The sequence below is a fragment of the Homalodisca vitripennis genome, chromosome X (assembly GCF_021130785.1).
Source record: "Homalodisca vitripennis isolate AUS2020 chromosome X, UT_GWSS_2.1, whole genome shotgun sequence".
Taxonomy (NCBI): Eukaryota; Metazoa; Arthropoda; class Insecta; order Hemiptera; family Cicadellidae; genus Homalodisca; species Homalodisca vitripennis.
The window spans coordinates 85,669,029-85,692,854 of NC_060215.1; the positions used below are offsets into that span (position 1 = coordinate 85,669,029).

Here is a 23,826-nt window from a genome sequence, read left to right on the forward strand (position 1 = left end):
AGACAGCGGAACTTCCGATTATTCTCACCCATTATTTGTCACCAAGTGTTACAGCTCTCGGGTAGTCTGAGGGTGAGAGACCAGGCGCCTCATCACGGTAGAAGCCACTTTGAACAGCTCAGGAAGCTTTGATATGGTACACTTAAACGCCTCATAATTGGCAGTGACAGCTCCAAGTAAAAACAGAGTGTATATAAATTATCTGTAAACACATGTTAGTCTAGTAGCGAATAGCGGAGGCGCTTCTCTGGGATTGGTCCACTATTTAGGGCTCCTGCCCCGCCCCTTCCCCTCAACTCTTTACTTCACTTCAGTTTACATTTTGCAACGACGTTGTGCCTTATCTTATGTGTTTGTGTTTATTGTTCGAAGATAATTTTGAGTACATGTTTTACTATCATTTATTGTTTATGACAATAGTTTCAATATTTTATTTGTTTGCGATATTAGTTAGTTTCATTTTCGCATTATTTGGGGGCGGCAAGTTAACTTCACTCATATTAATAACGTACTAAAAACTTTTAATAAGATTCGGTTTTTCGTATATCAGAAAACAAATGTGGTGCTAGACTTTTAAAATTTCGACTTTTTGTTAATTGTGATGGAGCACGTTTTAGTTTTCTTCTAATATAGTAAAATTAATTGTTGTGCCTTACATTGTTTTGTCGAACTTATACAACTTTCTGTAAAATTGTTTGCAGTAACACTACTAGTGAGTAGTATTATGTTTGTATTATTGTAGTACTGATACACAAGAATGGTTTATTTTACAATAGGTTTTTAAATTTTGCTTTCAATAAAAGTTACTCAGGTTATTACATCGAAACGGGCTAAAAATATGCGTATAACGTCTATTGAACATTCAGAAGAATTTCAGCAGCAACTCACATTTTCGCAAAAGCCCCTGAAATTAATATTTCAATATTTACATAGCACCTTTGCTATATCCTTATAAACACACTTGCAACGATTACACATTTCAATATTCTAAGTACGAAAGTTAGAGATTTATTACGTATGTATACGCATGTAAAACATGTTTTCCGTATAATATTTAGCCTTATTTAAATACTTAATAATTTCTACTTCAATATTTTTATATGGTTATTGTTCCCCAGTAAATTTAGACAAAACTGCAAGCCTAATAGATTACTGGAGGTGCATACTACTATGGAGTAAAATATTTTCAACAATTTGTAACTTAACAATACTCTTAATGTTTTGATATTAAATTAAATTTTAAACTAGTTCGATTGACAAATGTTTAACAAATAATTTGTCTTGGTGGGAAACAAGTTCAGTATTGATTATTACTCTGAAATATTTTTGCTTGTGAAACCCATTTTGTATAGTTTTAAACTAGAATACTATACTATTAAACTAGAAAAATAATAACTAACACGCAAACACCTTTTCACTAAAATGTAACGTCGGAAGCATTGTCATTGGATCAATATTTTGTATACATATCCTTTTTATGGGTTTGGGAGTAAAAATAATTAATTCTTTCGTAAAGTTTACTGTAATTATTCATATAAAACGTATACCCCATTAGGTACACCACTCTAAGCTTACCAAATTGTAGTTATATAACATATGTTGCGGAGTTTAATTATATTACACCTTGAGCTAATGCAATTATATTGCTTTATTATCTAGTCAGTGAGGAAAAGGATAATGAGTAAGAATGGCTATTGAGGCGAAACGCTTTTAATAGTTTATGCGTAACAAATTAGATACTCAGTTTCATTTGTATCTAATTTAATACCTAGTACCCGAAAAAGAAAGAAATTGCATAGTCCGTAACTTTTTAATGTACGAAAAGATTAATGAATAATATTGATTATATAAATATCCAATTGGAAAATATATTACTTTAAATACTTTCGAGTACAACATCGTACAATCATCTGTAAAATTATCGGCCACTTTTACAGTTTAAGTAAAGTTGCTTGAAATCAACTTTCTAAGTGGACATCTAGCAAAACACTTTCTATTGGATTTGTAAATGGAAGAAAGTGCGAACAGTTGCCTCAGCAGTAGGTTTAAACACGATAAACTTCGCACTGTACACAGACATTCTAAAGCAATATGATGCAATAAGTAGACCTTGAGTCACAGAAGCCCATATTACTTTAATATGTGGCATAAGATAATCTCTAAAAAAAGGTTGTATAGTTGCATATTCCGTCCACTACTGTGTTTTTCACGCATACAGTGAAGTGAATTACACAGAGAACATAGGTCATACAATAACACAAGTGGGTATCTTATCATTCCTGTATTTTCCTCTTCTTTTACTTTTGAACACTTCATTTTCGTTTATGTTGTTGGCAATAAAAAAAGGTTTTTAATAATGCAGAAGGAAAAAATTATTAATGGCCGTCTTTTTTTAAACTAACTGCACCGTACACTGATTATCTATAATGTCTTAGGGTTAAACGCGACAGTTAAACCAGTGAATGAAGAAATCACTCATCTACTCAAAGTTATTTAAAGTGGTGGACAATGAATCGAGGGAAGAAACCAGTGCACGTGTGACCTAGACGTAGGCCTATGTGTCGAACTGTGTTGACTGGCGTCTTCCATGGAGAACCTTAGACAGCCTAGCGTCTTCTCCATAGAAACTCTTCTCTGCAAGGACGACAAACAGGAGAGAGGGCCAGGACTTCCACCCTCGCAGTGGAACTATACACCCTGCCCCGATACCAGTAAGTCATATAATGACATTATATCATGATTGCCTAAAACCGTAATAGAAAGTTTGGATTGATCATTCGAGAAAACTTTATAAAATCAGGACTACACTACTTTACAAAATGATTGTAATCGTATAAAACCCCTGGAGTAAGTATGCTAGTAAGCTATGTGAGTAGATATGTCGTAAAGACTTAACTCCAAAGCAGTGGTCGATACATAAAATTCTCAGTTGCAGCTGCTTTAAATTCTTGTGATACATCTTTCTGATCCAGAAGGTTACTAGGTTGAGGTTTTAAAAAAGTTAAAAAATGGGAGATTGCTGTGATAAAACGGGCGGGAAATACTACTGATAAGACCACTAAATACATAAAAAATATAAAATCACTGAATACATAGCCTATAATAATATACGTAGTGGAAAGACACAACAGATAAATTTCGTATGTTTCATTAGATGCTACTTCGTATCTTAATCTATACTATATGTTTCTGTTTCATGAATTTTGGTGACTGATAATTAAATACATCTATTGTCCGTTACGTATAAAATAGACGTAATGTACTTTCATTGTACTTATCGGTTGACCGATTGGGATTCAATTTTCTTTATAGAAGACTTACATCTTTCTCACTTGAAATCCATATTCTCAATTTTGGGATTCGCGATAATTTTTTCACCCGACTTATATGACAGACGAAAACCATAACTGATAATCACTATCGTTACTAAATTTGGTAGGCTATATTTACTGTATAAGAACGTCATGTCACGAAAATTAAAAAACCCATCATATACACTTTTTATGTATATTCAGTTTAGCAACATTTCCTACTTACTATGCCGTGATATGCTTAGCCGTATTAAATTAATTTGTGCTGGTATTCTATGGTCACTAATCCGTTAAGTTCTTCTACCCCGTGTCGCACATGCTGAGTTTTTAGTCGTGCACCTGTCCATATAAATTTTTTGTGTACAATTATGGATTATTTATTACATGGGGCAAAGTTTCCCCAAAATAATATGAAATTTGCAGTTACCACTTTGCTTTCAACTGTGTCACGTTCTTCAAATAATGATTTGTAAAATGTACGTTACATCACACACGGATCCTTACGGCATTTTTTTAGAATTTAAGAACTTTATTAAATTCTTCACTTCGTTTCAGTTATACAAGTTGCCCTTACAAATGGTTATACGAAAAACGTCTTCATTTGTCTTTCGAATTCATTATATTTATTTCTAAGGTATAAGTATCCATCCACTGCGTTTTATAATGCTATACTTAGTAAAGTTATTATTTAGGTTTGGCGTGCATGTTTTTGTTCTTAATATATTCTGAGATTATAATGACATTTTTTAAATTCTAATTATACATGAGAATACCTGCAATAACGACTTTTCATTCATGTACAACAAAATCAGATATATCTATGCATATATGGATTTGTTGGTCTGAGCGTTTTCCGATTGATAAATTAAGACTTAGAAAGAAATAGTATGATTTAAAGAAATCCTCATTTTTGTGTAATCGATAAGATTATTCAAGTAGATTATTTCATAGCTTTTAAAACTTTAATACTTGATAATCAACGTAGGTAAAAAAAACAAGGCGATTGTTGTACAACAAATGTACTTTTTTATAACTTAATTTCAGGATTTGCTACTAACAGAATATTAAATCTAGACCAGCAAATGAGCCACTCACTTTTGTTTCTCAGCTCATATTGTGAGCATATGTTATGATATTTTAACAATTTTAATGGGTTCAAGTAACCGAAACTCTATAGAAACTAAGATGTAAACAAATGATATTTGTTATACGACTTTATTCTGAATACATTTATGAAGATAACTGTATTTCCTCTTTGAAAAGTTTTGATGATTATCAGAGCTTTTTCTGCACAAAAAGTAATGATCATTTAAAATTGTTTTATATATCATCCATGAACTTATTGGAAGTCCCTACAGTTTAAAGTTATGTCTGTTGTGATTTCTCTACTTTCGAATAACTCTGGAAAATAAAAGGTATTAGTATTTGTTACAAAACTATTCTGAAAATAAAAATTTTTACATGTTTAATTAACAATGTAATTAATAGTAAAATCGTTTGATAAATAAATATCGCAAATGAATTTATTATTGATAATAAATTGGATTTCCAAACATCATCTTAATTATTTTAATATGCATAGGGTATACACAAAAATTTCGTCCTCAACTCAAAATTAACGTATTATTGTTATAATACGTATTTTCTAACTAATACTACGTGTTGTATTTCATCGAAACATGACCGTCATTAGTATATACAAAAGTGTCTGGCCGGTCAGATGCTTAAGACCTAATGTTTGGAATTTAGGATACGTTCAAACGACATATCCACTAAAATGGCAATACAAAGTCTGAGATGAAGTCTTATACCAAGCACCCAATCAACATTTCCATATGGATGGTTCTCTGATTGCTGATATTTTTAGGCCTGTGCGAGAATCTGATCAAATAGAATAAAAAAGAGAGTCGATACAGTACAATGTCAATGGTACTGGGTTGAAGAACAGTCTGGAACAATGGACGCCCTACTCCACTCGGCTATCGGCTATCCAAATCTGTTGAATATAAATTGATCTTATATTCAGTAATATCTTATATTAATTTGTATATAGGGTTAAAATTATAATGGACTCTATTTTTATAATTCTAATTACTATAAATCATAATTTAATAGACATTAAACCTATAAAAAATTATTACGACTCATCAAAGCAAGACTGACTTCCTTGTTGGTGAATTTTAAATGTTTATCTGCGCAGGCCTATATTGTTTCTTATTTAATAAGTGTGTGTGTGTGAATTTCAGTAATAGTACGGAACACGGTGCGCGAATATGGTCATATATGTTTCGTACATTCACGACTTGAAATATAAGATCCACACAATTTTTACAAAAGTTACATCTGTAGACAAAATAGGCGGGATATAAATGAGATGAATTATAAATGTACCCTCTGACGTTCTTTACTAGTGCAAGGTTACGACGCATTTCGTCAACACTGACATTTTCAGGTTTCCACGTATTCGCGTTTCGTTATATGTAATTTATTAAATACACATAGTACACGACACATTCACACGTAAATAATAACACACATATTTACAGAACACAAATCGCTACGACCGCGACGCGGTGGCCACACGTTCGCGAGTGCTGGACGGAACGTTTGCGGCTACTGAAGGAAGGAACTTTACCGCGATAGTTCACCGACTCATCATTTTTCCGTGCCGAACAACAAATTGTTTATCCTATCATCCAGTACTTTGTCGGGGTCACGTTTTACTGGTTTATACATCTCATACTTTTCAAGCATGGACATTGAACTACTGTTCTTGCATTTGTGAAATATTTTTGATTTATATTGCAGTAATTGTGCCCACATTGCATGAGTTGTTCGGCGTAATTTGACCATTGTGTAGTGGCATTCTTTTGAAGGAGTTCCATAAAACGGGCTTTGAATGATATCCCATTTTGTCCTACTTACTCTTATTAACCTTGGGACTTAAGGTTTTGTAAATTTTAAATATATTTTTTCTCCGTAACTTTGTATTTATTTATAGTCATTTACCTCTGAAAGGAAATGTAAAGTAGTATTTTTAAAACTCTTGTGTATTATTGGAATTAATAAAATCATTAACCTTTTGGTCATAATATTTTGGGTTCATGACAACAGTTTTGTAATGAATGCCTGGCTTTCTTTAAATTTACTTTCTTATATTTTAATCCTTCAGCGTCTTTTGCTTTATCTTATCAGAAGTTTTGAAGTTTTTATTGATCATGTCATTGATTAAAGTTCTAAGTGTGGTGTTTTCGGTATTATGTATTAATTATATAGCCCATTCTGTATTTATTACTTCATTAATTTTGTACTTGTTTGTTCTGGCGGGATGCAATGATTGAACTCGAAGGTTGAAGATTACGGAGATATATCCCTTGGCCATTAAATTGAATCTTTATGTTATTGAGAACTTTGGGAAATTCATGATCACATAAAATTTCTGTAAGCTTATTATTTTGTATTAAGATATCTATTTTCCTTTTATAAATTTGCTTTTTCGTATTATTTAAACATCCATCAATGTGGTCTTTTAATTAAAAAAATCCTCTAGGACCTAACATTTCAGAAAGTTATTAATGTATTTTGTACAGATTAAAATTTAATTTAACTTTGTGGCGTAAAAAGACTTTATTTCACCATCAAGCCAAGTTTTTCCGCTTTAAATTGAGCTAATGTAGCCGCATTTGATTTACATTTAATGTTAACCTGAACTTATTTCACTGTAACATTGTTCAAGGCACATATTTTATTGAAATTAATATTTCTAACGTGTATAAGGGTTTCAATTTACCATTTTTGTAGTTGGAGAACAGTTTCACATGATTTGCAATGTAATTTGTGCGTATGTTCCTACAACGAAATGCTAATGCGACGATACCTGAAGTACACTATTATAATTCTTTGTTTGAAGTTTGTTTGTGACGATGGAAGAATTGCGAAACAATGAGGATTTTTCTGGACATTTGCCATTGTTTAGTAATACAAAAAGTCAGTCTCGTTCACGATGGTTTCTGGCGGAAGACGTACAATCAATAACAGTTGCAGTTTTATAAAATTTTGAAGTTAAGAAGATAAATAATTTCTTAAAACAGTATATGTATAATTTTGCTTTATAAAAAACAGCAACAAAGAAAACTTACACATTATTAAGACCATGGATTTCATATTACAAGTTCTCTGGTTATTTTTCTTGATTTTGTACGTAATACATATAATGGTTTCTTAATGATATTACATTATTATACTATTTGTATACAGATTAAAACATTAATTATGCCATAAAATTGTGATAATGGTAAGGGTAATGGTAATGGTTCAGCTCTTCCCTATATTCTTTATGAAAACATACAAGATATTTATCTTTATTAAAATTAAAAGATATGAACTGTGACAAACAGCTAACAACACTCAATTTATAACTTGGCCACATATTTTATAAATACTGGCAGTCTCAGACTACCAGTCCACTATTATTTGTAATGGAGAACTGTAAGAAAGATCTTAAAAATTTAGTTTTAAATATAACCCGTTATTTATAGTGTTCCCGGAACTGGGTGTTCGAATCACAAACATAAGCGAGTCCTATTGGTCAAGTGGCATACCATTTTATAGCTTGTTACAATCCATTTTGAAATTAGTTTTATTCTGTATCTTTGCCCGTTTCAAAATGGCCAAAATGAAATAACAAATGTCAAATTTCAAAATGTTTTCTATCTTTCCATTCCCTAATTAAGCTTGCCCATTATCAGCCCGTTAGATTAACATTATTAGTCAAATTTTAACATACTACACGTACGTAGTAGATGCACATACTGTAAGGTACGTCACAATTATCGTCTAATATCATGTTGAATACTATTCGTTTGGAATAAAAGCCATTTCAAATGAAATTTTATTTTAACCCCCGCACCCTGGTGGGAATATAGGGAACCTGAAAATCGAGTACATCACTCGATAAACTACAAAATACTGTTACTAAAATTTTCATTGTTGGAAAAACAAATGAATTAATTTCTTTGATAGTAAATGAATTAGTGCACATTCTTGATTAAACGTGTGTTGTTTGTTTTTATAACGTTCAGTGGACTTGGTTTTTTTAGTATTACAGTATTGACTCAAAACATAATTGTACGGTATTGTTGCATATTATTATGGCTAACTTTTCTTTATTGGACCAAGAAATGATAAACATATGAAATAATTTAACATTACAAATAAGTAATATTTAATTTTTTAGTTGTAGATTTAAAAAATATTTATTTGTTAATGAAATCTTTTGATATCGTTAGTGTTTTAAGAACTTGAAGTCTAAGACTAACTGTTGCATATTTGAAGTAATTCATCATATAATAATTAATGAATTGTAAGAATAGGCTATTAAATTCTTTACAATATCAGCTGATTAATAGAGCTTTTCCATCAGTTTGCTATATATTTTGTTAGCTTTTAACATTGAGTAGTGAGGACTCCCGAATACATTGCTTTTGAGTTTGATTTTTTTTTGTATTTTCGATAAACAACTGAAAACAGTTTTTTGTGGCCGTATTAGACTTATTTTAGATATAGAAAAACACAGAGATTTATAAAAAGGTCTTATTTCTACCATAACCCTCGAGCCCAAACGTCATTAAGTTTACAACGGATTGCTTAGTATAATATGCTCAAAATAGACTCATGTAAATAACAGCAACGTGTGTTTAATTTAACAAAGAAACAGAATCAAAGCTTTCAAAAATATCGTTTAAACTGTTCGAACTTTCGTGTAAATTAGTCTGGGAACGCAGGTTTTACACAAAACTAAATAAACATACAAAAATCTTTCAAAATATTAAACAACGCTCAGTTCGAAACTAGGCAACCTTAAATTTAAGATAAAAAAATGACCTACAATTGCATAATATGAAGTTTATTGTATAACAAACATATGAGTGGAGACTGTGGCCATAAATGTTGACAATTTTCCTTTGTAGAGTATAATTTGCATACATAATTTAGAGTAATTACCTAAATGTAATCCAATGATATTAGCTAATCTTATCTTTGAGAATAAAATAATAGAACTCATCTTAAGTTTAGGGTATATTTTCCTGCAATTTTGAAACGGATAATAATAAAGATGTTAAACGGATTTCAAATTGTTTGAGCGAATGTAGGTAAAAATAATTAAAAAATTGACCAGTATTTAATTTTTTTATTTATTCCAACGGTACAGATTATTTTTACAATAAAGTACAAGTTAGATGGCAAAGTGAAGATATTACATATAAATCAATATAAGACAGTAAGCACGTAAAGGACAAAATAAATATATAAGTAACAAACCCCAACAAAGTACGATATCAAACTTCAATAACCGTAACAACAATACAGTAAGAAATCCTATAGAACTGTAAATTGTAACAATAACAAAAAATAATACCAACAATAATTTAATAACAGAACAGTAATATAAGAAAATATTAACAACAACAGAAAAAAGTTTACCAATCAGAGTGTACAACAAACAACATAAGTGCAATGCATAACGTAGTTGAATAGACAGGTCATAACTGATTGACAAACTGCATAACACTCTAGAAAGATAAAACAGACTCATGGAAAAGTCAACACACACAGACGTCTTGCCTCCAAGCCTCTGAAGCCTTGCCACTCCACAGTGTTGTATGAATAGGATGTAGTGAGGAATCCCCGACCGAAGACTGATCGGAGTCTCAATACAATACATTACATTCAATACATCTCAATATATTGTGATTGAAATCAAGGTTTCGGGAGCGGTTTTAACTGATTTCATCGAGTAGTCAATAGTTAAGAGTAAGTCATATGACTTACATATTTCATATGGCGTAATAACATAACATAAATAACAGTCATTGGACGGATCTGTAACATCCACAGTATATAGTAATTATATTTATATCACTAGAACTGATAATAGGTAAGTTTGTACTTCATAAGTTCTTCGGTATCAAGTAATAAAGGACCCCGATGTAATAGAAAACAATGATCACCTCTGATTGTGATCACAAGCCTGTGTGTTGTCGCAGGTACGGGTACAACCTGCGGCGTAGGAGATGTCTGGCAGCTGGAGGGCGAGGACGTAGTATCCACCACCACCGAATCCGTCGACATACCCAAGGACTCGGACACCAAAGACTGCACGTCGGGTTAGTATAGTATTGTTTTGTAATGTGCACAGTGTGTAACTGTATTATTTGAGTTGTGTTCTAGGTCAAAGCAGCTCAAATGACTTTATTATTTCAGATACTACACATAGCACCACTGATGTACTGATTACGGCCGTTACTACAACGAAACATATCTTGAAACGTAGTGTTACTGATTTTTCGTATCACTAAATGATAGAAACTATTCGAAAAATCCTGTTTCCTTATCTATACACACTGTGTCATAGGGCTACAACTTACACTAGCACCGTTTTTAAGGAACATGTAAGCAGTAAAATGTTGTGTATTTGGGGACAACGTTCCAGGTTTCGCACTCGACGTGGACGTCTAAATTACATAATAATGGCCTACATGACCCCATAACCTAATTGGAATTCTCGCTGATTTAACCAAATGGCGAACCATGGTCGTATGACCTGAGTGGAAGACCTTTAAAGTGAAAAATAATTAGAAGTTTAAAAACGGCTCTCACTGTCCATTATCTTTTGAAAATGTTAGAAATTTTCCTACATCAATTAAGTTTACGTGTAAACAAAATTTAACATTTAAACCTGTTATCAGTCCTTTAAATCGTAAAGCAGGTTTTAAAAGTGCATACAATACCTTTACCAGCATATTGTACAGGTATATCAGCTGTTATTTTAATGTAACTGATTTTGTTGGATAAAAGGTCGTTTCAAGAACTTTATCCAAAATCATAAGTATGAAGCTATAACCTAGTTTTGGAAATAACTGCAACAAACATTGCCATATAACACACCGGTTGTATCTTGTTTTTCTAAAAGGAACGAATCTATATAAGCATCTTATCTAGTGAGCATAATTTATTACAGTAGTACATAATATAGAGTACATGTTTTCATTGAAACCAGTAAAAGTGGTTTCAGTCTATTTTATCCTGAATGTCTGTGGGATAGAAGCAATGTGTTCAGATACAACGAGATATATCGATATTTGATCATTTGGTTGTATATTATAAATATGATAAATTGAAGAAAAATAGAACAATTTTGTTTTTACGTCCCCATTGTAGTTTTTTCGGTACTACACTTAAAAAATGTGAATACCACTTTTAGACTTTTTGGACAGAAGCACGTTTTAAAATTTAATTTTCACTACCTTATAGGCATTACTAGTAGGAATGCCATATTAATTACCCTGAGCAAACATGTCAGAATATAATTTTACTACAGCAGAAACCAAAACCCATTGCAAAAATACATTTTCTTTTGCATAAAGCGGAGTTTCTCAAGATATCATGTATAAATAACCTAAGGAGATGTTTTTAGTATTCTTATTCTATCCCATGATATAGTAAAACTTTTTTAAATACTTATGGTGTAACCCCGTAAACCCCCGGGTGATGGGGTATTTTATATCCCTTTTAAATTTTATTTTCATGATAGACAAATTGATTTAGATTTAAGATATAAGAAAACCTCAATTTTGAATAGCTTGGTACGAAATCTTAGTCGCCTTTTACAATCTCTTAAACGTTTAAATACCTAACAAGGGACACATTTACAAATATGTTTATACAAATCTATGTTAAATCTATAAAAAAGGTCTTATCTCAATACTTGAGACTATACAACCATTAAGTTTATCTCCAATTGCGGTATATGTGTATATCATGTATTTATCGTAATAGATATATGCAAATAACAGCAATTTGTGCTTAGTTTAACAAAGAAACAAAATGAAAAAATCTTTCACAAAGAAAACTCTTCTAACTTTTACTTACGCTTATGTACAAGCCTGAGAACCATTAAGATTACACAAAACCTAAATAAAAATGTTTTATTTTGCTTTATGTAATTATTATTATACACTTTGTGTGCAATAGTATTTAGTATAGCTCTGTGATTATACAATATTTTATTTTAAAACGTAATTTAATTAAATCGATTACACGTTTTTGGAATCTAGTTTTCTAGTTTCAACTTTAGACGGTTCCATTCATTTAAATGACATATACTACCATCAAAATGCACCATTCGTATACAAATGCGTTATATTAATTATATTTGTGATTTTAACAATGTTATTAGTGTTCAGTTAAAACATTCACAGTTTGATATAAACAATATTAGTCGTTTTCACAAGTGCGCAATCTAAAGGTAAGTAAGTGGCGAATTTCTCGGTGGTCGAGTCACTTGTTCGGTGGAAGGAAAGAAGATCAGAACGAGTGTTTAAATAGGGCCGTCACATAGCGTGTTCCGACACGGCCCATCCAGCGCGCTCAGCGTCACATTAAATACGGTTAATTGACAAGACGGCGATTCTGGCGGGAATCTGCCTCGTAACTCATGTGATAATTGGCCCCCGAACACCCCACTCTCCTCGTCTGCCCTGTCGCCAGATCTTCTGATACTTTAACCTCTCTAATCACTTTCAACTGCACTCATTTGTCTGCCACCTTCACTCCAACACTTCCTTTGTCTCGACTCTCGGTTATCCAATTATAACAAAGTCATCTCACCTCTACAACGACCGGTCGACAGGAACGGTGCTCACCCAATCGTCTAATTGGCCGTAGTTCCGTATCTTCCAATTTTGCTTTCTCTACTATTCCCCCGGTGAAAGCGTACTTTTCTTTCTTATGAAGAAGTTTAAACTCGGTTTTATGCAAGTGAGAAACAGGCTTTTCAGCGTGTGCCTACTGCTACACTTTCTCAAAATAGTAGGTTTACTTTTTAAATTTCCAGCTAGGCGTGGTAATATGTATTCAATTTCTAGGTACTATATGGCTCTTTGAGAGAAAACTGATTAGTTTTTGCATTTGATTATTATTATAATTGCTGAAAATAAACCCTACTAAAAGATATAACTTCAATTACAAATAATGTTAAATAATTTTCATTTCAGTATAATATGGACTGGTAATTTGGTTTGAGCTACTCGTGTTTTTGAGATACATTGTGTTTCAATGTTCTTTTATTTATATGAAAAGTGAGATTTTAAAGAAATATAATGTTTTGTATAAATTCATGGAAGTTGATGAGCTTAAAGACCACTATGGGTCATTATACGATGGAAACACTGATAATTAGTGTTAGTATTAAATATTGTATGGGAGGGAGGTGGTTTCTTGAGGAACAGAGTGTTTAGCCAACTAAATAATACTTAGTAAAACGAAGCGCTCTACTCATAAAACCTACAATTTAGAATTGTTAATTATTATGAAGTCAATTGCCATATGTCTATTATGGCCTGAGAAGAGGGGCGAAAGAAGGAACTTGATCACAATAGGAGCGAGCTTGCTAAGAAGGTCTAAAATAAGCTGATGTTTAATTCGAAAAGTTTTTGGAAATATATTGACTAAATTCAGGAGGATAATTCCTTATTCCCACCTGGTAATATTGATGACGGGGTTATCACGGACATCATTACATTGTGCTGAAAATTAACAGACTTACTAGCACAATGTCAATACCATGAAGTAGTTCTGCAAGGAGCCAGAATTGAACATAGCAGTTTGGTCAATTTCCCGCCAACTCAAGAAGTTACTTCAGCTTGTACATTTTAAGCTTTATTTTTCGGATGCACTTTACAGACAGTACAATTTCCTTACATGTGGGAAGCTGTGTTCGCCATGTCGATTCCAAAAAGAGGGCTTGAACTCTATTCAATTTTAAACCGATTTCTTTTGTATTGTGACCATGCCAGATGAGAGGTCGTTCAACTGCTACGGACATGTTTTTGCAATGTTTGGACGACGAGGCGACGGGAAACGATCGTTAATACAGTCTGTATTTACTTCCAAAAGATTCATTCTCGGTAATATGCCTCCAGAACTGAGTAGAATAATCAAATACATTACTTACTTCTCCAGCCTTACACTTTAACAATGACCGGTTCGGAGATTAGAATCTCATTATCAAATAGTAAAACGTAAACAATATCATGCATGGCCTTCGTCAAAAATACGCAACCCAGTTAACGAATAAATAACCAAACACAAAACATTGAAAAAGAACTGTTCAATTCAGACGCGCCACGACGCTAGCTAGCACAATTGGCTTCACACGCCAGACTGCCTTCAGGTTCTGAGGACTGAAAATGAGATCCTAACCTCGAAACCGGTCATTGCACGATAAAAGAATAGGGCTGAAGAGGTACGTTACCTCTTTGATTCCAAAAGCTCTTTTGCAAGCTCTCCCATCACATTTAAGAGAGTTGTTAATATTTGAACTTTCTAAGGAATAATTGATATTCTAAGAGATCATTCACTCGATTGCTATAGGTTACATTAAACCACTCAGTCTATATTAAGAACTTCAAGAAAGAATTGTAAAATATTTATTTACTTGATCAAACCCAAAATCTTCGTGCTCATATATTTTGTTATTGCAACCAATACTTGTATTACGTATTCCTTCAATACACACATTTCACTAAATCATCATGGGACTGCCATGAAATAGCCAGTAATGGGTAATTCATTCATTTACCATATTACTTCTATGTTGTTAGCAACAAACGAATGTAACAGTATGACGAATGATAGTATCCATCTAATATAGATTAATTATACATTTAAAAGATTAAACAAATGATCGATAAACAGTATATTTCTGTATTGAAATTAAAGGGCGAAGTAAATTGGCCGTTGTGTAAGAGTTAGTTGGTAGTCCGAGAAGATTTATGCATGTCGGATTTCTAAACAATATCATTCGGTCGCTCCGCATTATAGCGCAATAATATGTTTTTGATTGAGAATAACGTGTCTCACTTTGATGCTGGCATACTTTCATTGACCGGTACATTTTTCCAGTTTTAAGCTAGGGTACAGTAACTAATATTGTGATGGTTCCTAAGCAGATAACACAGAAAGTGTTGTCTTAAAATCCCAAACTTGTGAATGTTAAGTGAAACGTAAAAAAATATGCACTATCGGTATCATACATTATCTAATAATCATAGAGCCAAGAACCAATTTGCTCTGTATAGCACACAACCTATTTTTTCTTGAAATCGGAAGCGAAATATCCCTCATTAAAAACTTCAATCGGCAGCCTCACTAGTTTTGGCGGAGGTCTAAATGGGAGGGCGTCGAAAGCGTTGAAACATGAAAAGACCTTTTTTCTCAGATCATATTTTTTTCAGCATTACAAAGTTACAACTAACCATCAGGAATGTAAAAATATTAAAACTACGTCACCAAACCATATACAGATACTTAAAGTGGTGACTTTCAATCTCTTCATATAGTTACCTGACGATGATATAACTATTCTTTACGTCTGGCGGATATAATCTGAAAAAAAAAACAATATTGTTCATATTTTTAACCCTTTCGATGCCCACCAATTTCGATATCTACCAAAACAAATATTAAAAACTTTGCTAACAGTAGATTTCTTTGTTAGGAAAAATTCCTTTATCAGTTTCTGAAAAACCATTATGTGTGCTTATAGAGGGAAAATTGGCTCTCAGCTTATAGACTATAAACAGTTACAAATAAAATACAATCATATGTTATTCAAACGCGACATTGATTATAATAACATGATTTGTACATTATAGAGCTGTCAATATTTGATCTGTTAGATACAATTTACAATTACCCATCGTATAAACAATTTTGTACACTTTTTCATAGTGTCGAGGGGTCTTGAATTCTAGACTACCTCTAATATAACAGCTTTTAGAGGTTAAAAATACTTGCTTTGTGGTTTATTTAAGGGTTTTATACAAACCCTTAGAGCGTCAATGGTTAGTAGATTTTTTAATAAATAGAAATGTATGTTAGACGTTCATCTTATGTGCGTCTTTGTAAAATATAGACTATCCTTAATTCTAATATGTACAAGGACGAGTGTGCTTGATATTTTGTAAGAGCGATTTCATCACAGAGAATAAACGATTAATATTTACGAACATTTCTGTTGTGTAACACTATGACCTACCTGTCCGACTTACAGACACATAAATATTACTTAGTTTGACCTATTCATTCATTACTCCTCCACTAAACACGTCAGCTTGTCCTTTAGGCTTTTTTTGGGCTTTACTAAATAAGCGACGTTTTGTTTTAGTTATGTGTACTGCTAAATTGCTTAGTTGCGTAATGTAAAGTGGTAAATTGTTAAACTGTAAAGGTGATACCAAGGCATGCAAGACAGAGCTAGGTTTCAAGTTCATTTAATTCCGTTAAGGTTTGCTCATTTAATTCCGTGTTGTAAGGTAAAAATAAAGCTGAGAGATGTTCCTCGAATAGGCAGGTCTTCGTTTAGCCTATAATTTACGTAAGCTATGTAATTTCAATTTTCACGTCACGAGAAGGAAGGTTGTGCAGCTATACGAAACCTATTTGTAATTATGCAATTGAGTTTAGTCTACGATAGTGTTAAGAACATTTTCGAATGTTAAAATTCACAACTACGTTACATTTCACTATAGAGAAACTACGATCAGTGCATTCTACTCCATAAAGAAAGCTCCATTCACTCGTTATAGTGCCGATGTCTGACAATGAGGACGTATCCGAAATGTACCACAATAGTGCATGCTAAACGAGCGTGAACACTAAGACGCGTAAATAAATATCGATCAAATAAATTGTTTAATGATCACAACTTTCCCATGGTAGTGTTTTAAGTAATTTTAGTACTAATGGGGGGGGGGGGGATTAATGCGAATAGCTGTGAACATCACAACTTTATTATTTATCTACACGGTTATACTAAGCGGTTATACAAATGGAGAGGTGACTCAATATGCGGACGTTATGTACATACGTATACATCATATCAAAAAGGAAACAAGATCTTGAGATAAAAGCCTTTATTGAACTAACATCGAGCACTTTTCAAAGATAAATATGACAACTAACTGTGCCAAAACTAACGTAATAAAATTTTGTTTCCGTCAACAAGAAGACGAATACCGACCAATTGTGATAGCGGACGATGCTATCCTAGATGAAGCAGAATCCATCAAGTTTATGGTGATGCGCCTGCACCGGGGACTGACCTGGAGCGATCACATCGACAGAGTTTACTCAAAGGTTGCCTGAGGGATTTATGTCTTACGCAATCTACCAAAATTCTGCTCGTTGGATATACTGAAAACAGCCTACTTTGGCATAATACATCCACATCTGGCATACGGTTTGAGATTATGAGGCAGGGCAGCTGTTCTAGGTACAAATTTGACAGAGTATTTAGAACAAAAAAAGAAAGCTCAGAATAATTTCGAATTTAAAACCTAGAGAGTCGTGTAAAATTGCCTTCGGGGAGCTCGGATTGTTGACCTTATCCAGCCTCTATATTCTCGATGTCACCCTGTATTGCCGATTCAAATGTGAACTGGTTCAGGGCAGGGACGTCCACCAGTACGAAACCAGAGACAGGGACAACTTCAGAATTGAACAGCATAGAACGACTATGCTCGAACACTTGCCGTCTCAAGTTGGTGTTCAGATTATCAATGAGCTCTCCCTGAAGATATCAAACGAACCAATGAACCCAAATCTCGGTTACGACACGTTTTGTTGTCAAAGCCTTTTATGATATTCGAAACATGCAAAATACGAATATATTGGTTCATACATTAATATGTGGAATTGCGTGATAACATTTTTCTATGATAACTTAAGATAGGTTTAGTTTACGGATTTCATTAATCAATATTATGAAATGACGTTTGCAATACAATTGTGTCAATGGTTTTTACTGCAATAAAGAATTATTATTATTATTAAATGCTTTTAATTTTTCACTCACAAAAGGTTCATAGGCAATTTTTTGGTTTAAAGGAGACATGTTTGAGTATATATTGCAGGGATATGGTTACATTACAAATGTTAAGTAAAATAACCCACATCCAACTGAGAGTGAAAGGTGATATTAAAGATCATATTTACACTTTTTTAAACAATGATCAATCCACCATCTGGCGTTGAAGTCTCCAAGCGTAATATGAAACCTGTTTTGAATAATATACTATGTATTTCAAATACAAATTGCTAGATACACTGTAATTAAATGTTTCAAAAAGTTAAAATGTGTAATTTTTCCAAGCAATACGATAAATGTATTCTACTGGACATAATCTTTACGTGATAATATCGTTTAACATTGTAATAATCTAAACATATGAAACTAGAAGAAAACAAAACAATTTCTACATAACCTGTTGTTTTCTGTGTAGTGTGAGCTTTTCTAAAGTAAATCATTACAGTGTTTAAAAAGCAAGAATGAAAAATGTCATCGAGGGATAGAGTAACTCGTACTGTAACAAAAATCTATGATGTAGCCTATGGATGTATTGAAACCGGATCTTCTTAAGTGACCATTATATGAGTCTGTTATACATAAGCAAAGTGATTTTAGGTTTATTCTATTCATGGAGCGTTTTATCGAGAAATGATCAATAACACAAGAGAAGTACAACAGTTTGCCTGTAACAGTGTTCTGCCTATGTACTCCAGTGTCTTGCAGAACACAGTAACGTAGGCTTTCAATTGCCTATCAAATGTCAACTGGACTCAATACTGAGTTAATAATAGGCTAGATCAGTCCAAAATCAAACCCGAGATCCGAGGGCATTAAAATTCAGTCAACACGGCCATGTTAAATAATGTAAAGTTATAAATAATGTTATCGATCAATGTTATCGCAGTAAATATAAAACAAACCTGTTATGAATATATTGAGTTTTATTGAACAAGAGAAATTCGTTTATTCAGAAGTACAAATATTGGAAGTTTATTATAGGGCATCGCGGTTTCTTATCGGCGATGTGTTACCATTGTACTAAAAGTGATAATTCTTTTGAGATTTATACTTATGAGCAGTAATGTAATATTGAACAAAAAATTATTTGATCTTCTAGTGTTCTACCAAAAGACGCTCTAAGTCAGTCAATGTGCAAAAACTACATCAACAAAGAGAAGATCCAAGGAAGATCTCAGGTCTACCGCAAATGGCTATCTATCCCTAAGAACTCTTTGATGCAATCCTTAGACACCGAGCGACTTAGGGATTCCTTGGCAAGGAAACAATGATAACTGCCTTCTTAATTAGCTCGGTGATTCTTCAAGCCGACAATTAGAGACTAATTTGCGAGTCTGATAAATATATACTCTAGGATGGCGAGAAGCCAAAACAAGCTAGCGTTACACGCGGCACCAGTGCACTGGTGATTTATTACAGTCGCTCTTCTAGCGTTGGTTTCCCCTTTCTAGCCGACGACACCACCAGTCCCCACACGCCATACAACTGTCGTATCTCCACTGATCATGCTATAATTTATTACAAATCACCTACCGATCATTTCTCTTTCTAGTTGCTTACTCCACCAGTCCTTGTTATACAACTGTCAAATGTAATTAATCGTTTTGTTATAATTAACTAAGAGTAAACGTCTACCGATGGTTTCCCATTTATAGCCGTTTATACCACTAGTCCCAACACCACCATATAGCTGTCAGACGCAGCTGTATTAATAGAAATGTGGTTTACTATTTCTTCATTCATCTCTGTGAGAGTTTCTTTGATTTCTTGGGCGTTCTTACGTGTGAAAAGTCTTCAGTAGTTCATACTTATACTACTCAGCACCATTCAGTTCGCCGTGGAAAGTGGTCATGTTATAATCGGTGTATCGGTTTAATTGTCATTTAGGGGACTTCCAAAATATTTGGAGCTGTCCATACAGTGTGAATACGTTGAATAAACATCGATAATTTGGGAGGAATAAAGACCGCGGCAAGGAATGTTCAAGCCTTTCCATAACACCAATCCAAAGCTATTTATTTGTTTCAACTTGTGATAAAGAGAAATAACAATCAATATTCGCCGAGTAAAAGATTGGCGTTAACACACATAAGATGGCTTAAAGAAGGCGTTGGAAGGAACATTATTCGAAATTACTAAATAAGACTTTGAAGGTTCGTGAATTTTAACCCTTTGGGCGCCAGTGTCCGATGCTGCTACTCGATCCGTGACCGCCAGCACCAGAAAGGCCGGCAAACGGCACAACTCAAATCTTTCATTTTAGGACATTACAAAATGTATAGTAGTAGTCATAATTTTTTCTATATTTTTGAACAAGCTCTCCATATTAAGACCCCAGTCAAATATACAGTATTTTCAGTCAAACTACATTCATTCATGCTAATTTCACCCATTTTTCCAACGCCGGTTGTCAGTCTTCCAAGTGTACGATAACCTAGTCGAATGTCATAAACTTATCAGGATATAAACTTCTTGAGACGCTAGAAAGCGCTTTAAAAGAGCCTTTAATGTGTTAGGCACTGCAGCATTTTTACTGGATTTGGCGATTTGTTGATGAAACGAACTCATGAAACACATTTTTACTAACCCTATCTGCGAGGACAAGTGTTCGTAAATCCACGTCCTGTGGCCTCCAATTCGAAACATATATCTACCTATTGTCTCATACGAATGTATGTCTCGGCCACGTGTCATGGCACATTTAGACATACAAAATTTAGATTGCCTCCAAAATTTAGAGTCTCGGCAGTTACAGTTTTTAAAAGCATACTTGCATGTTTATCTAAACCTTAACTATGCGATTACGCGAATAGATTGCTCTTACAATTTGAATGCTCTGAAGAATTAATAGTTTGTGCTGGCTTCCCCAGCACCAAACCGAAGGTGAGGTTGGGGTAGATCAAGCCGTAATACGCCTCAGAATCTCACACTACCACCTACTACGGGCTATGTGGTGCCTATGTAAGGTTTTCCCCCATCTGGAAAGAAAAAAAAGCCGTAATACACCGTCATCGATACCTGAATGGGATAGTATTTGGGTAAAGAAAGACTCCAGGATATAAATGCCCGACGACAGTTTTGAGCAAACATTATCAGTGTGATACTTTCTAGTCGATCCCCGATCCAGGAATGTTCCTAGCAATTCAGTACAGTCGACTTCCTCTAAAAAGATTCATCCAATAAAACGACTGGCCCGCCATTGAAGTTTCCTAATCGCAACGCAAAAGACGAGACATTTGATTTTGAAGAATTGTTGAAGGTGTTGAAGCTGTAGAAGTGCTGGACACAATATTATTGATGTCGAAAAAAATTTGCCGTTCCAGAATCAATTTTTATTTGTTGATAAGACAAAGGGTCGTGTCATCAGCGTACTGCACTAGTCTTCCATGCAGTACTGATGACTCCGTGTCATTGACATAGGTAAGAAAAAATTGGAATGAGTACACTCACGTGGATCGGTTCAGAATTTTTTTTTGAGATTTAGACAATTTGCGTTCTGTGGCCTAAAACTAAACTAACCCATTGAAGGGACTTGTTTGAATGAAGTTTGAGTCCGACTGCTTCAAAATCTTTTTCAATCGTTTCCCTCACTGAAAATGTGCCACTCCTTTGCATAGTTGGCGAGAATATGAGTTCGCCAACTAGAAATTTTGCAACGGTTAATGTTTTTGCTGTTGAAGCCATTTTCAGAAAGTCTGTAGATCCTCACATATCATTTTGGATTCCGTCCAATTTGTTTGTGGCAGATTGTACGTTTTTATTAAGCAGTTGTACTGAATTTTGATTTCGAAATTTTGACATTGTGTAAGTTCCTTGGGTTGCGTCAGTCAATTTAGACCGGCGCTGGTAGATGAGGGCCCTGACACTATACGAAAAACCACGAGAAAGTGCAGTTGAGGGAGGAGCCTATTTTGCCCGTAACCTTGGAGCGGCCAACGAGAGCTGAGCGACGTTGCCAAAACTTGTTCCCCGCTGTAACCACAAGCCGCGCGAGTCCAACATTCTTAAAAATACTTAATCGTTACGCTCGAAAGAAATGTTAGAGCTGTCTTGAATTTAATTAACTACGTATTACAAAATGTAATTTTACGGTCATTTAAAAAAAAAAGTACATCTCTGTAGCTTATTTCCATGTTGAGTTAAATGGATTGAAATAAATTATTGTATTATATTACTCATATACGAAGATCGTAGGATTAAAATCTTTAGCCGAAATATAAATTAAAAAGAAAAAATAAAAATACCGCAAAAACGTTAATTTCCCGTATTTAACAATTAGATAATGCCATTTATCATTGATATATAATAAGGCATTACATGTGTGCATAGTATAATCATGTTATGTTAAATGGATTTTCAATTTGGTAAGAAAGTTATCAAATACATTTGAAATATATGTTCTTTTCCATAAATATACTTATTCAGTACATAACGATGGAAAATTGTTGCCGCAACGGTTTTGTTACGCACTTCGGTTCTCATAAAATTTATAACCATTTGAAAGCATTTTTCCTACCTGGCTATTAATAGTCTTGAATCTGTGTTATGTAAAATTGTTTTTTATTACAAGTGGGTGATTTAAATATTTAAACTGGTCATAGTTGAAAAATCATACAGCACAAGTATTTTTTTATAATATGAATGCACTTTCTTATAAAATTCTAAAGTAACGGTTTTCTATAAACATCCAATGAAATTTGAACACTCAGTACATAATAGATGATTCAGACGAGTGAAAATGTGGAGGAAACGGGTGAAATGCCTGTAAACAAAAGCCGCACCAGCCAGCAGTGGTGGTAATACCAGACGGATGAGTCATACTATTTCCAAGAAACAGCCCCTTTTCTCCTTCCTGTCTCTGACGTCAGTCAGTGCCTATTGTCGCTTCATCAGTGGCGGTTGAAAATACTGCATTCTCTTCAATTCCAGTACGCGTATTTATTTTGTGCTGAATTTTACTGTTGATGAACGTTTTTCGTGTTTTTAAGTGTTGTTTATTAGTAGCTGTTATAAGTGTACCGATTATTTTCTGTGTAGTGTCAATTGTAATATAACCTACTTCTTATTGTGATTCCTTATTTGGACAAAATTGGAGTGTGATGATGTTTGTTCAAGTGCACAGCCATCCGGAAGTAAGAGTGGTAGCGGAAAAAACCCTACATAGTGGAGAACGACGTATTATTTACAACGTTTACAACTTTTTTCAAAAAACTGTCGTTGACAAATTTCCGAGAAACTCTAAAACTTTAAGCAAAGTGGTAAACTGTGTGCTGAGGCCTGTGGTGTAAGTGAAAGAACCGTCAACAAAATAAGTAAAGAAGCTAAGCTGGCCGAAGAAGATGGATCTTCATCATCAGAAATTAAGTTTTCAACGCCAGGAAAACAAAGAAGTCGAAAATCAAAAATAACAGGCTTTGACGACTTTGAAAAAGATGTTTTGAGACGAACTGTCCTTTCGTTACTACGACAGAGGGGGAATTTCACACATCAAAAAGAATCACGCAGGATCTCAAACAAAAACTTGATTACAACGGATCGGTAACTTCAACAAATAGATTATTAAGGCATGTTGGTTTCAGGTATAAG

General features: G+C 33.7%; 1 protein-coding gene across 2 annotated transcripts in view; it reads left to right on the forward strand.

Moving 5' to 3' along the window:
* Positions 1-290: 290 nt before the first annotated feature.
* Positions 291-23,826, forward strand: part of LOC124369297 (barH-like 1 homeobox protein) — a 40,104-nt gene continuing 16,568 nt past the window's right edge. Inside the window, exons 1-3 of one of the 2 annotated variants that reach the window (XM_046827233.1) lie at positions 291-382; positions 2,436-2,711; positions 10,358-10,477. In XM_046827233.1, coding sequence (XP_046683189.1) covers positions 2,588-2,711; positions 10,358-10,477 — 244 coding nt within the window. In that variant the 5' untranslated portion in view covers positions 291-382; positions 2,436-2,587. Of the gene's footprint in view, positions 383-458; positions 713-2,435; positions 2,712-10,357; positions 10,478-23,826 lie in introns of those variants that run through there. The other variant, XM_046827232.1, reaches the window with a different exon arrangement.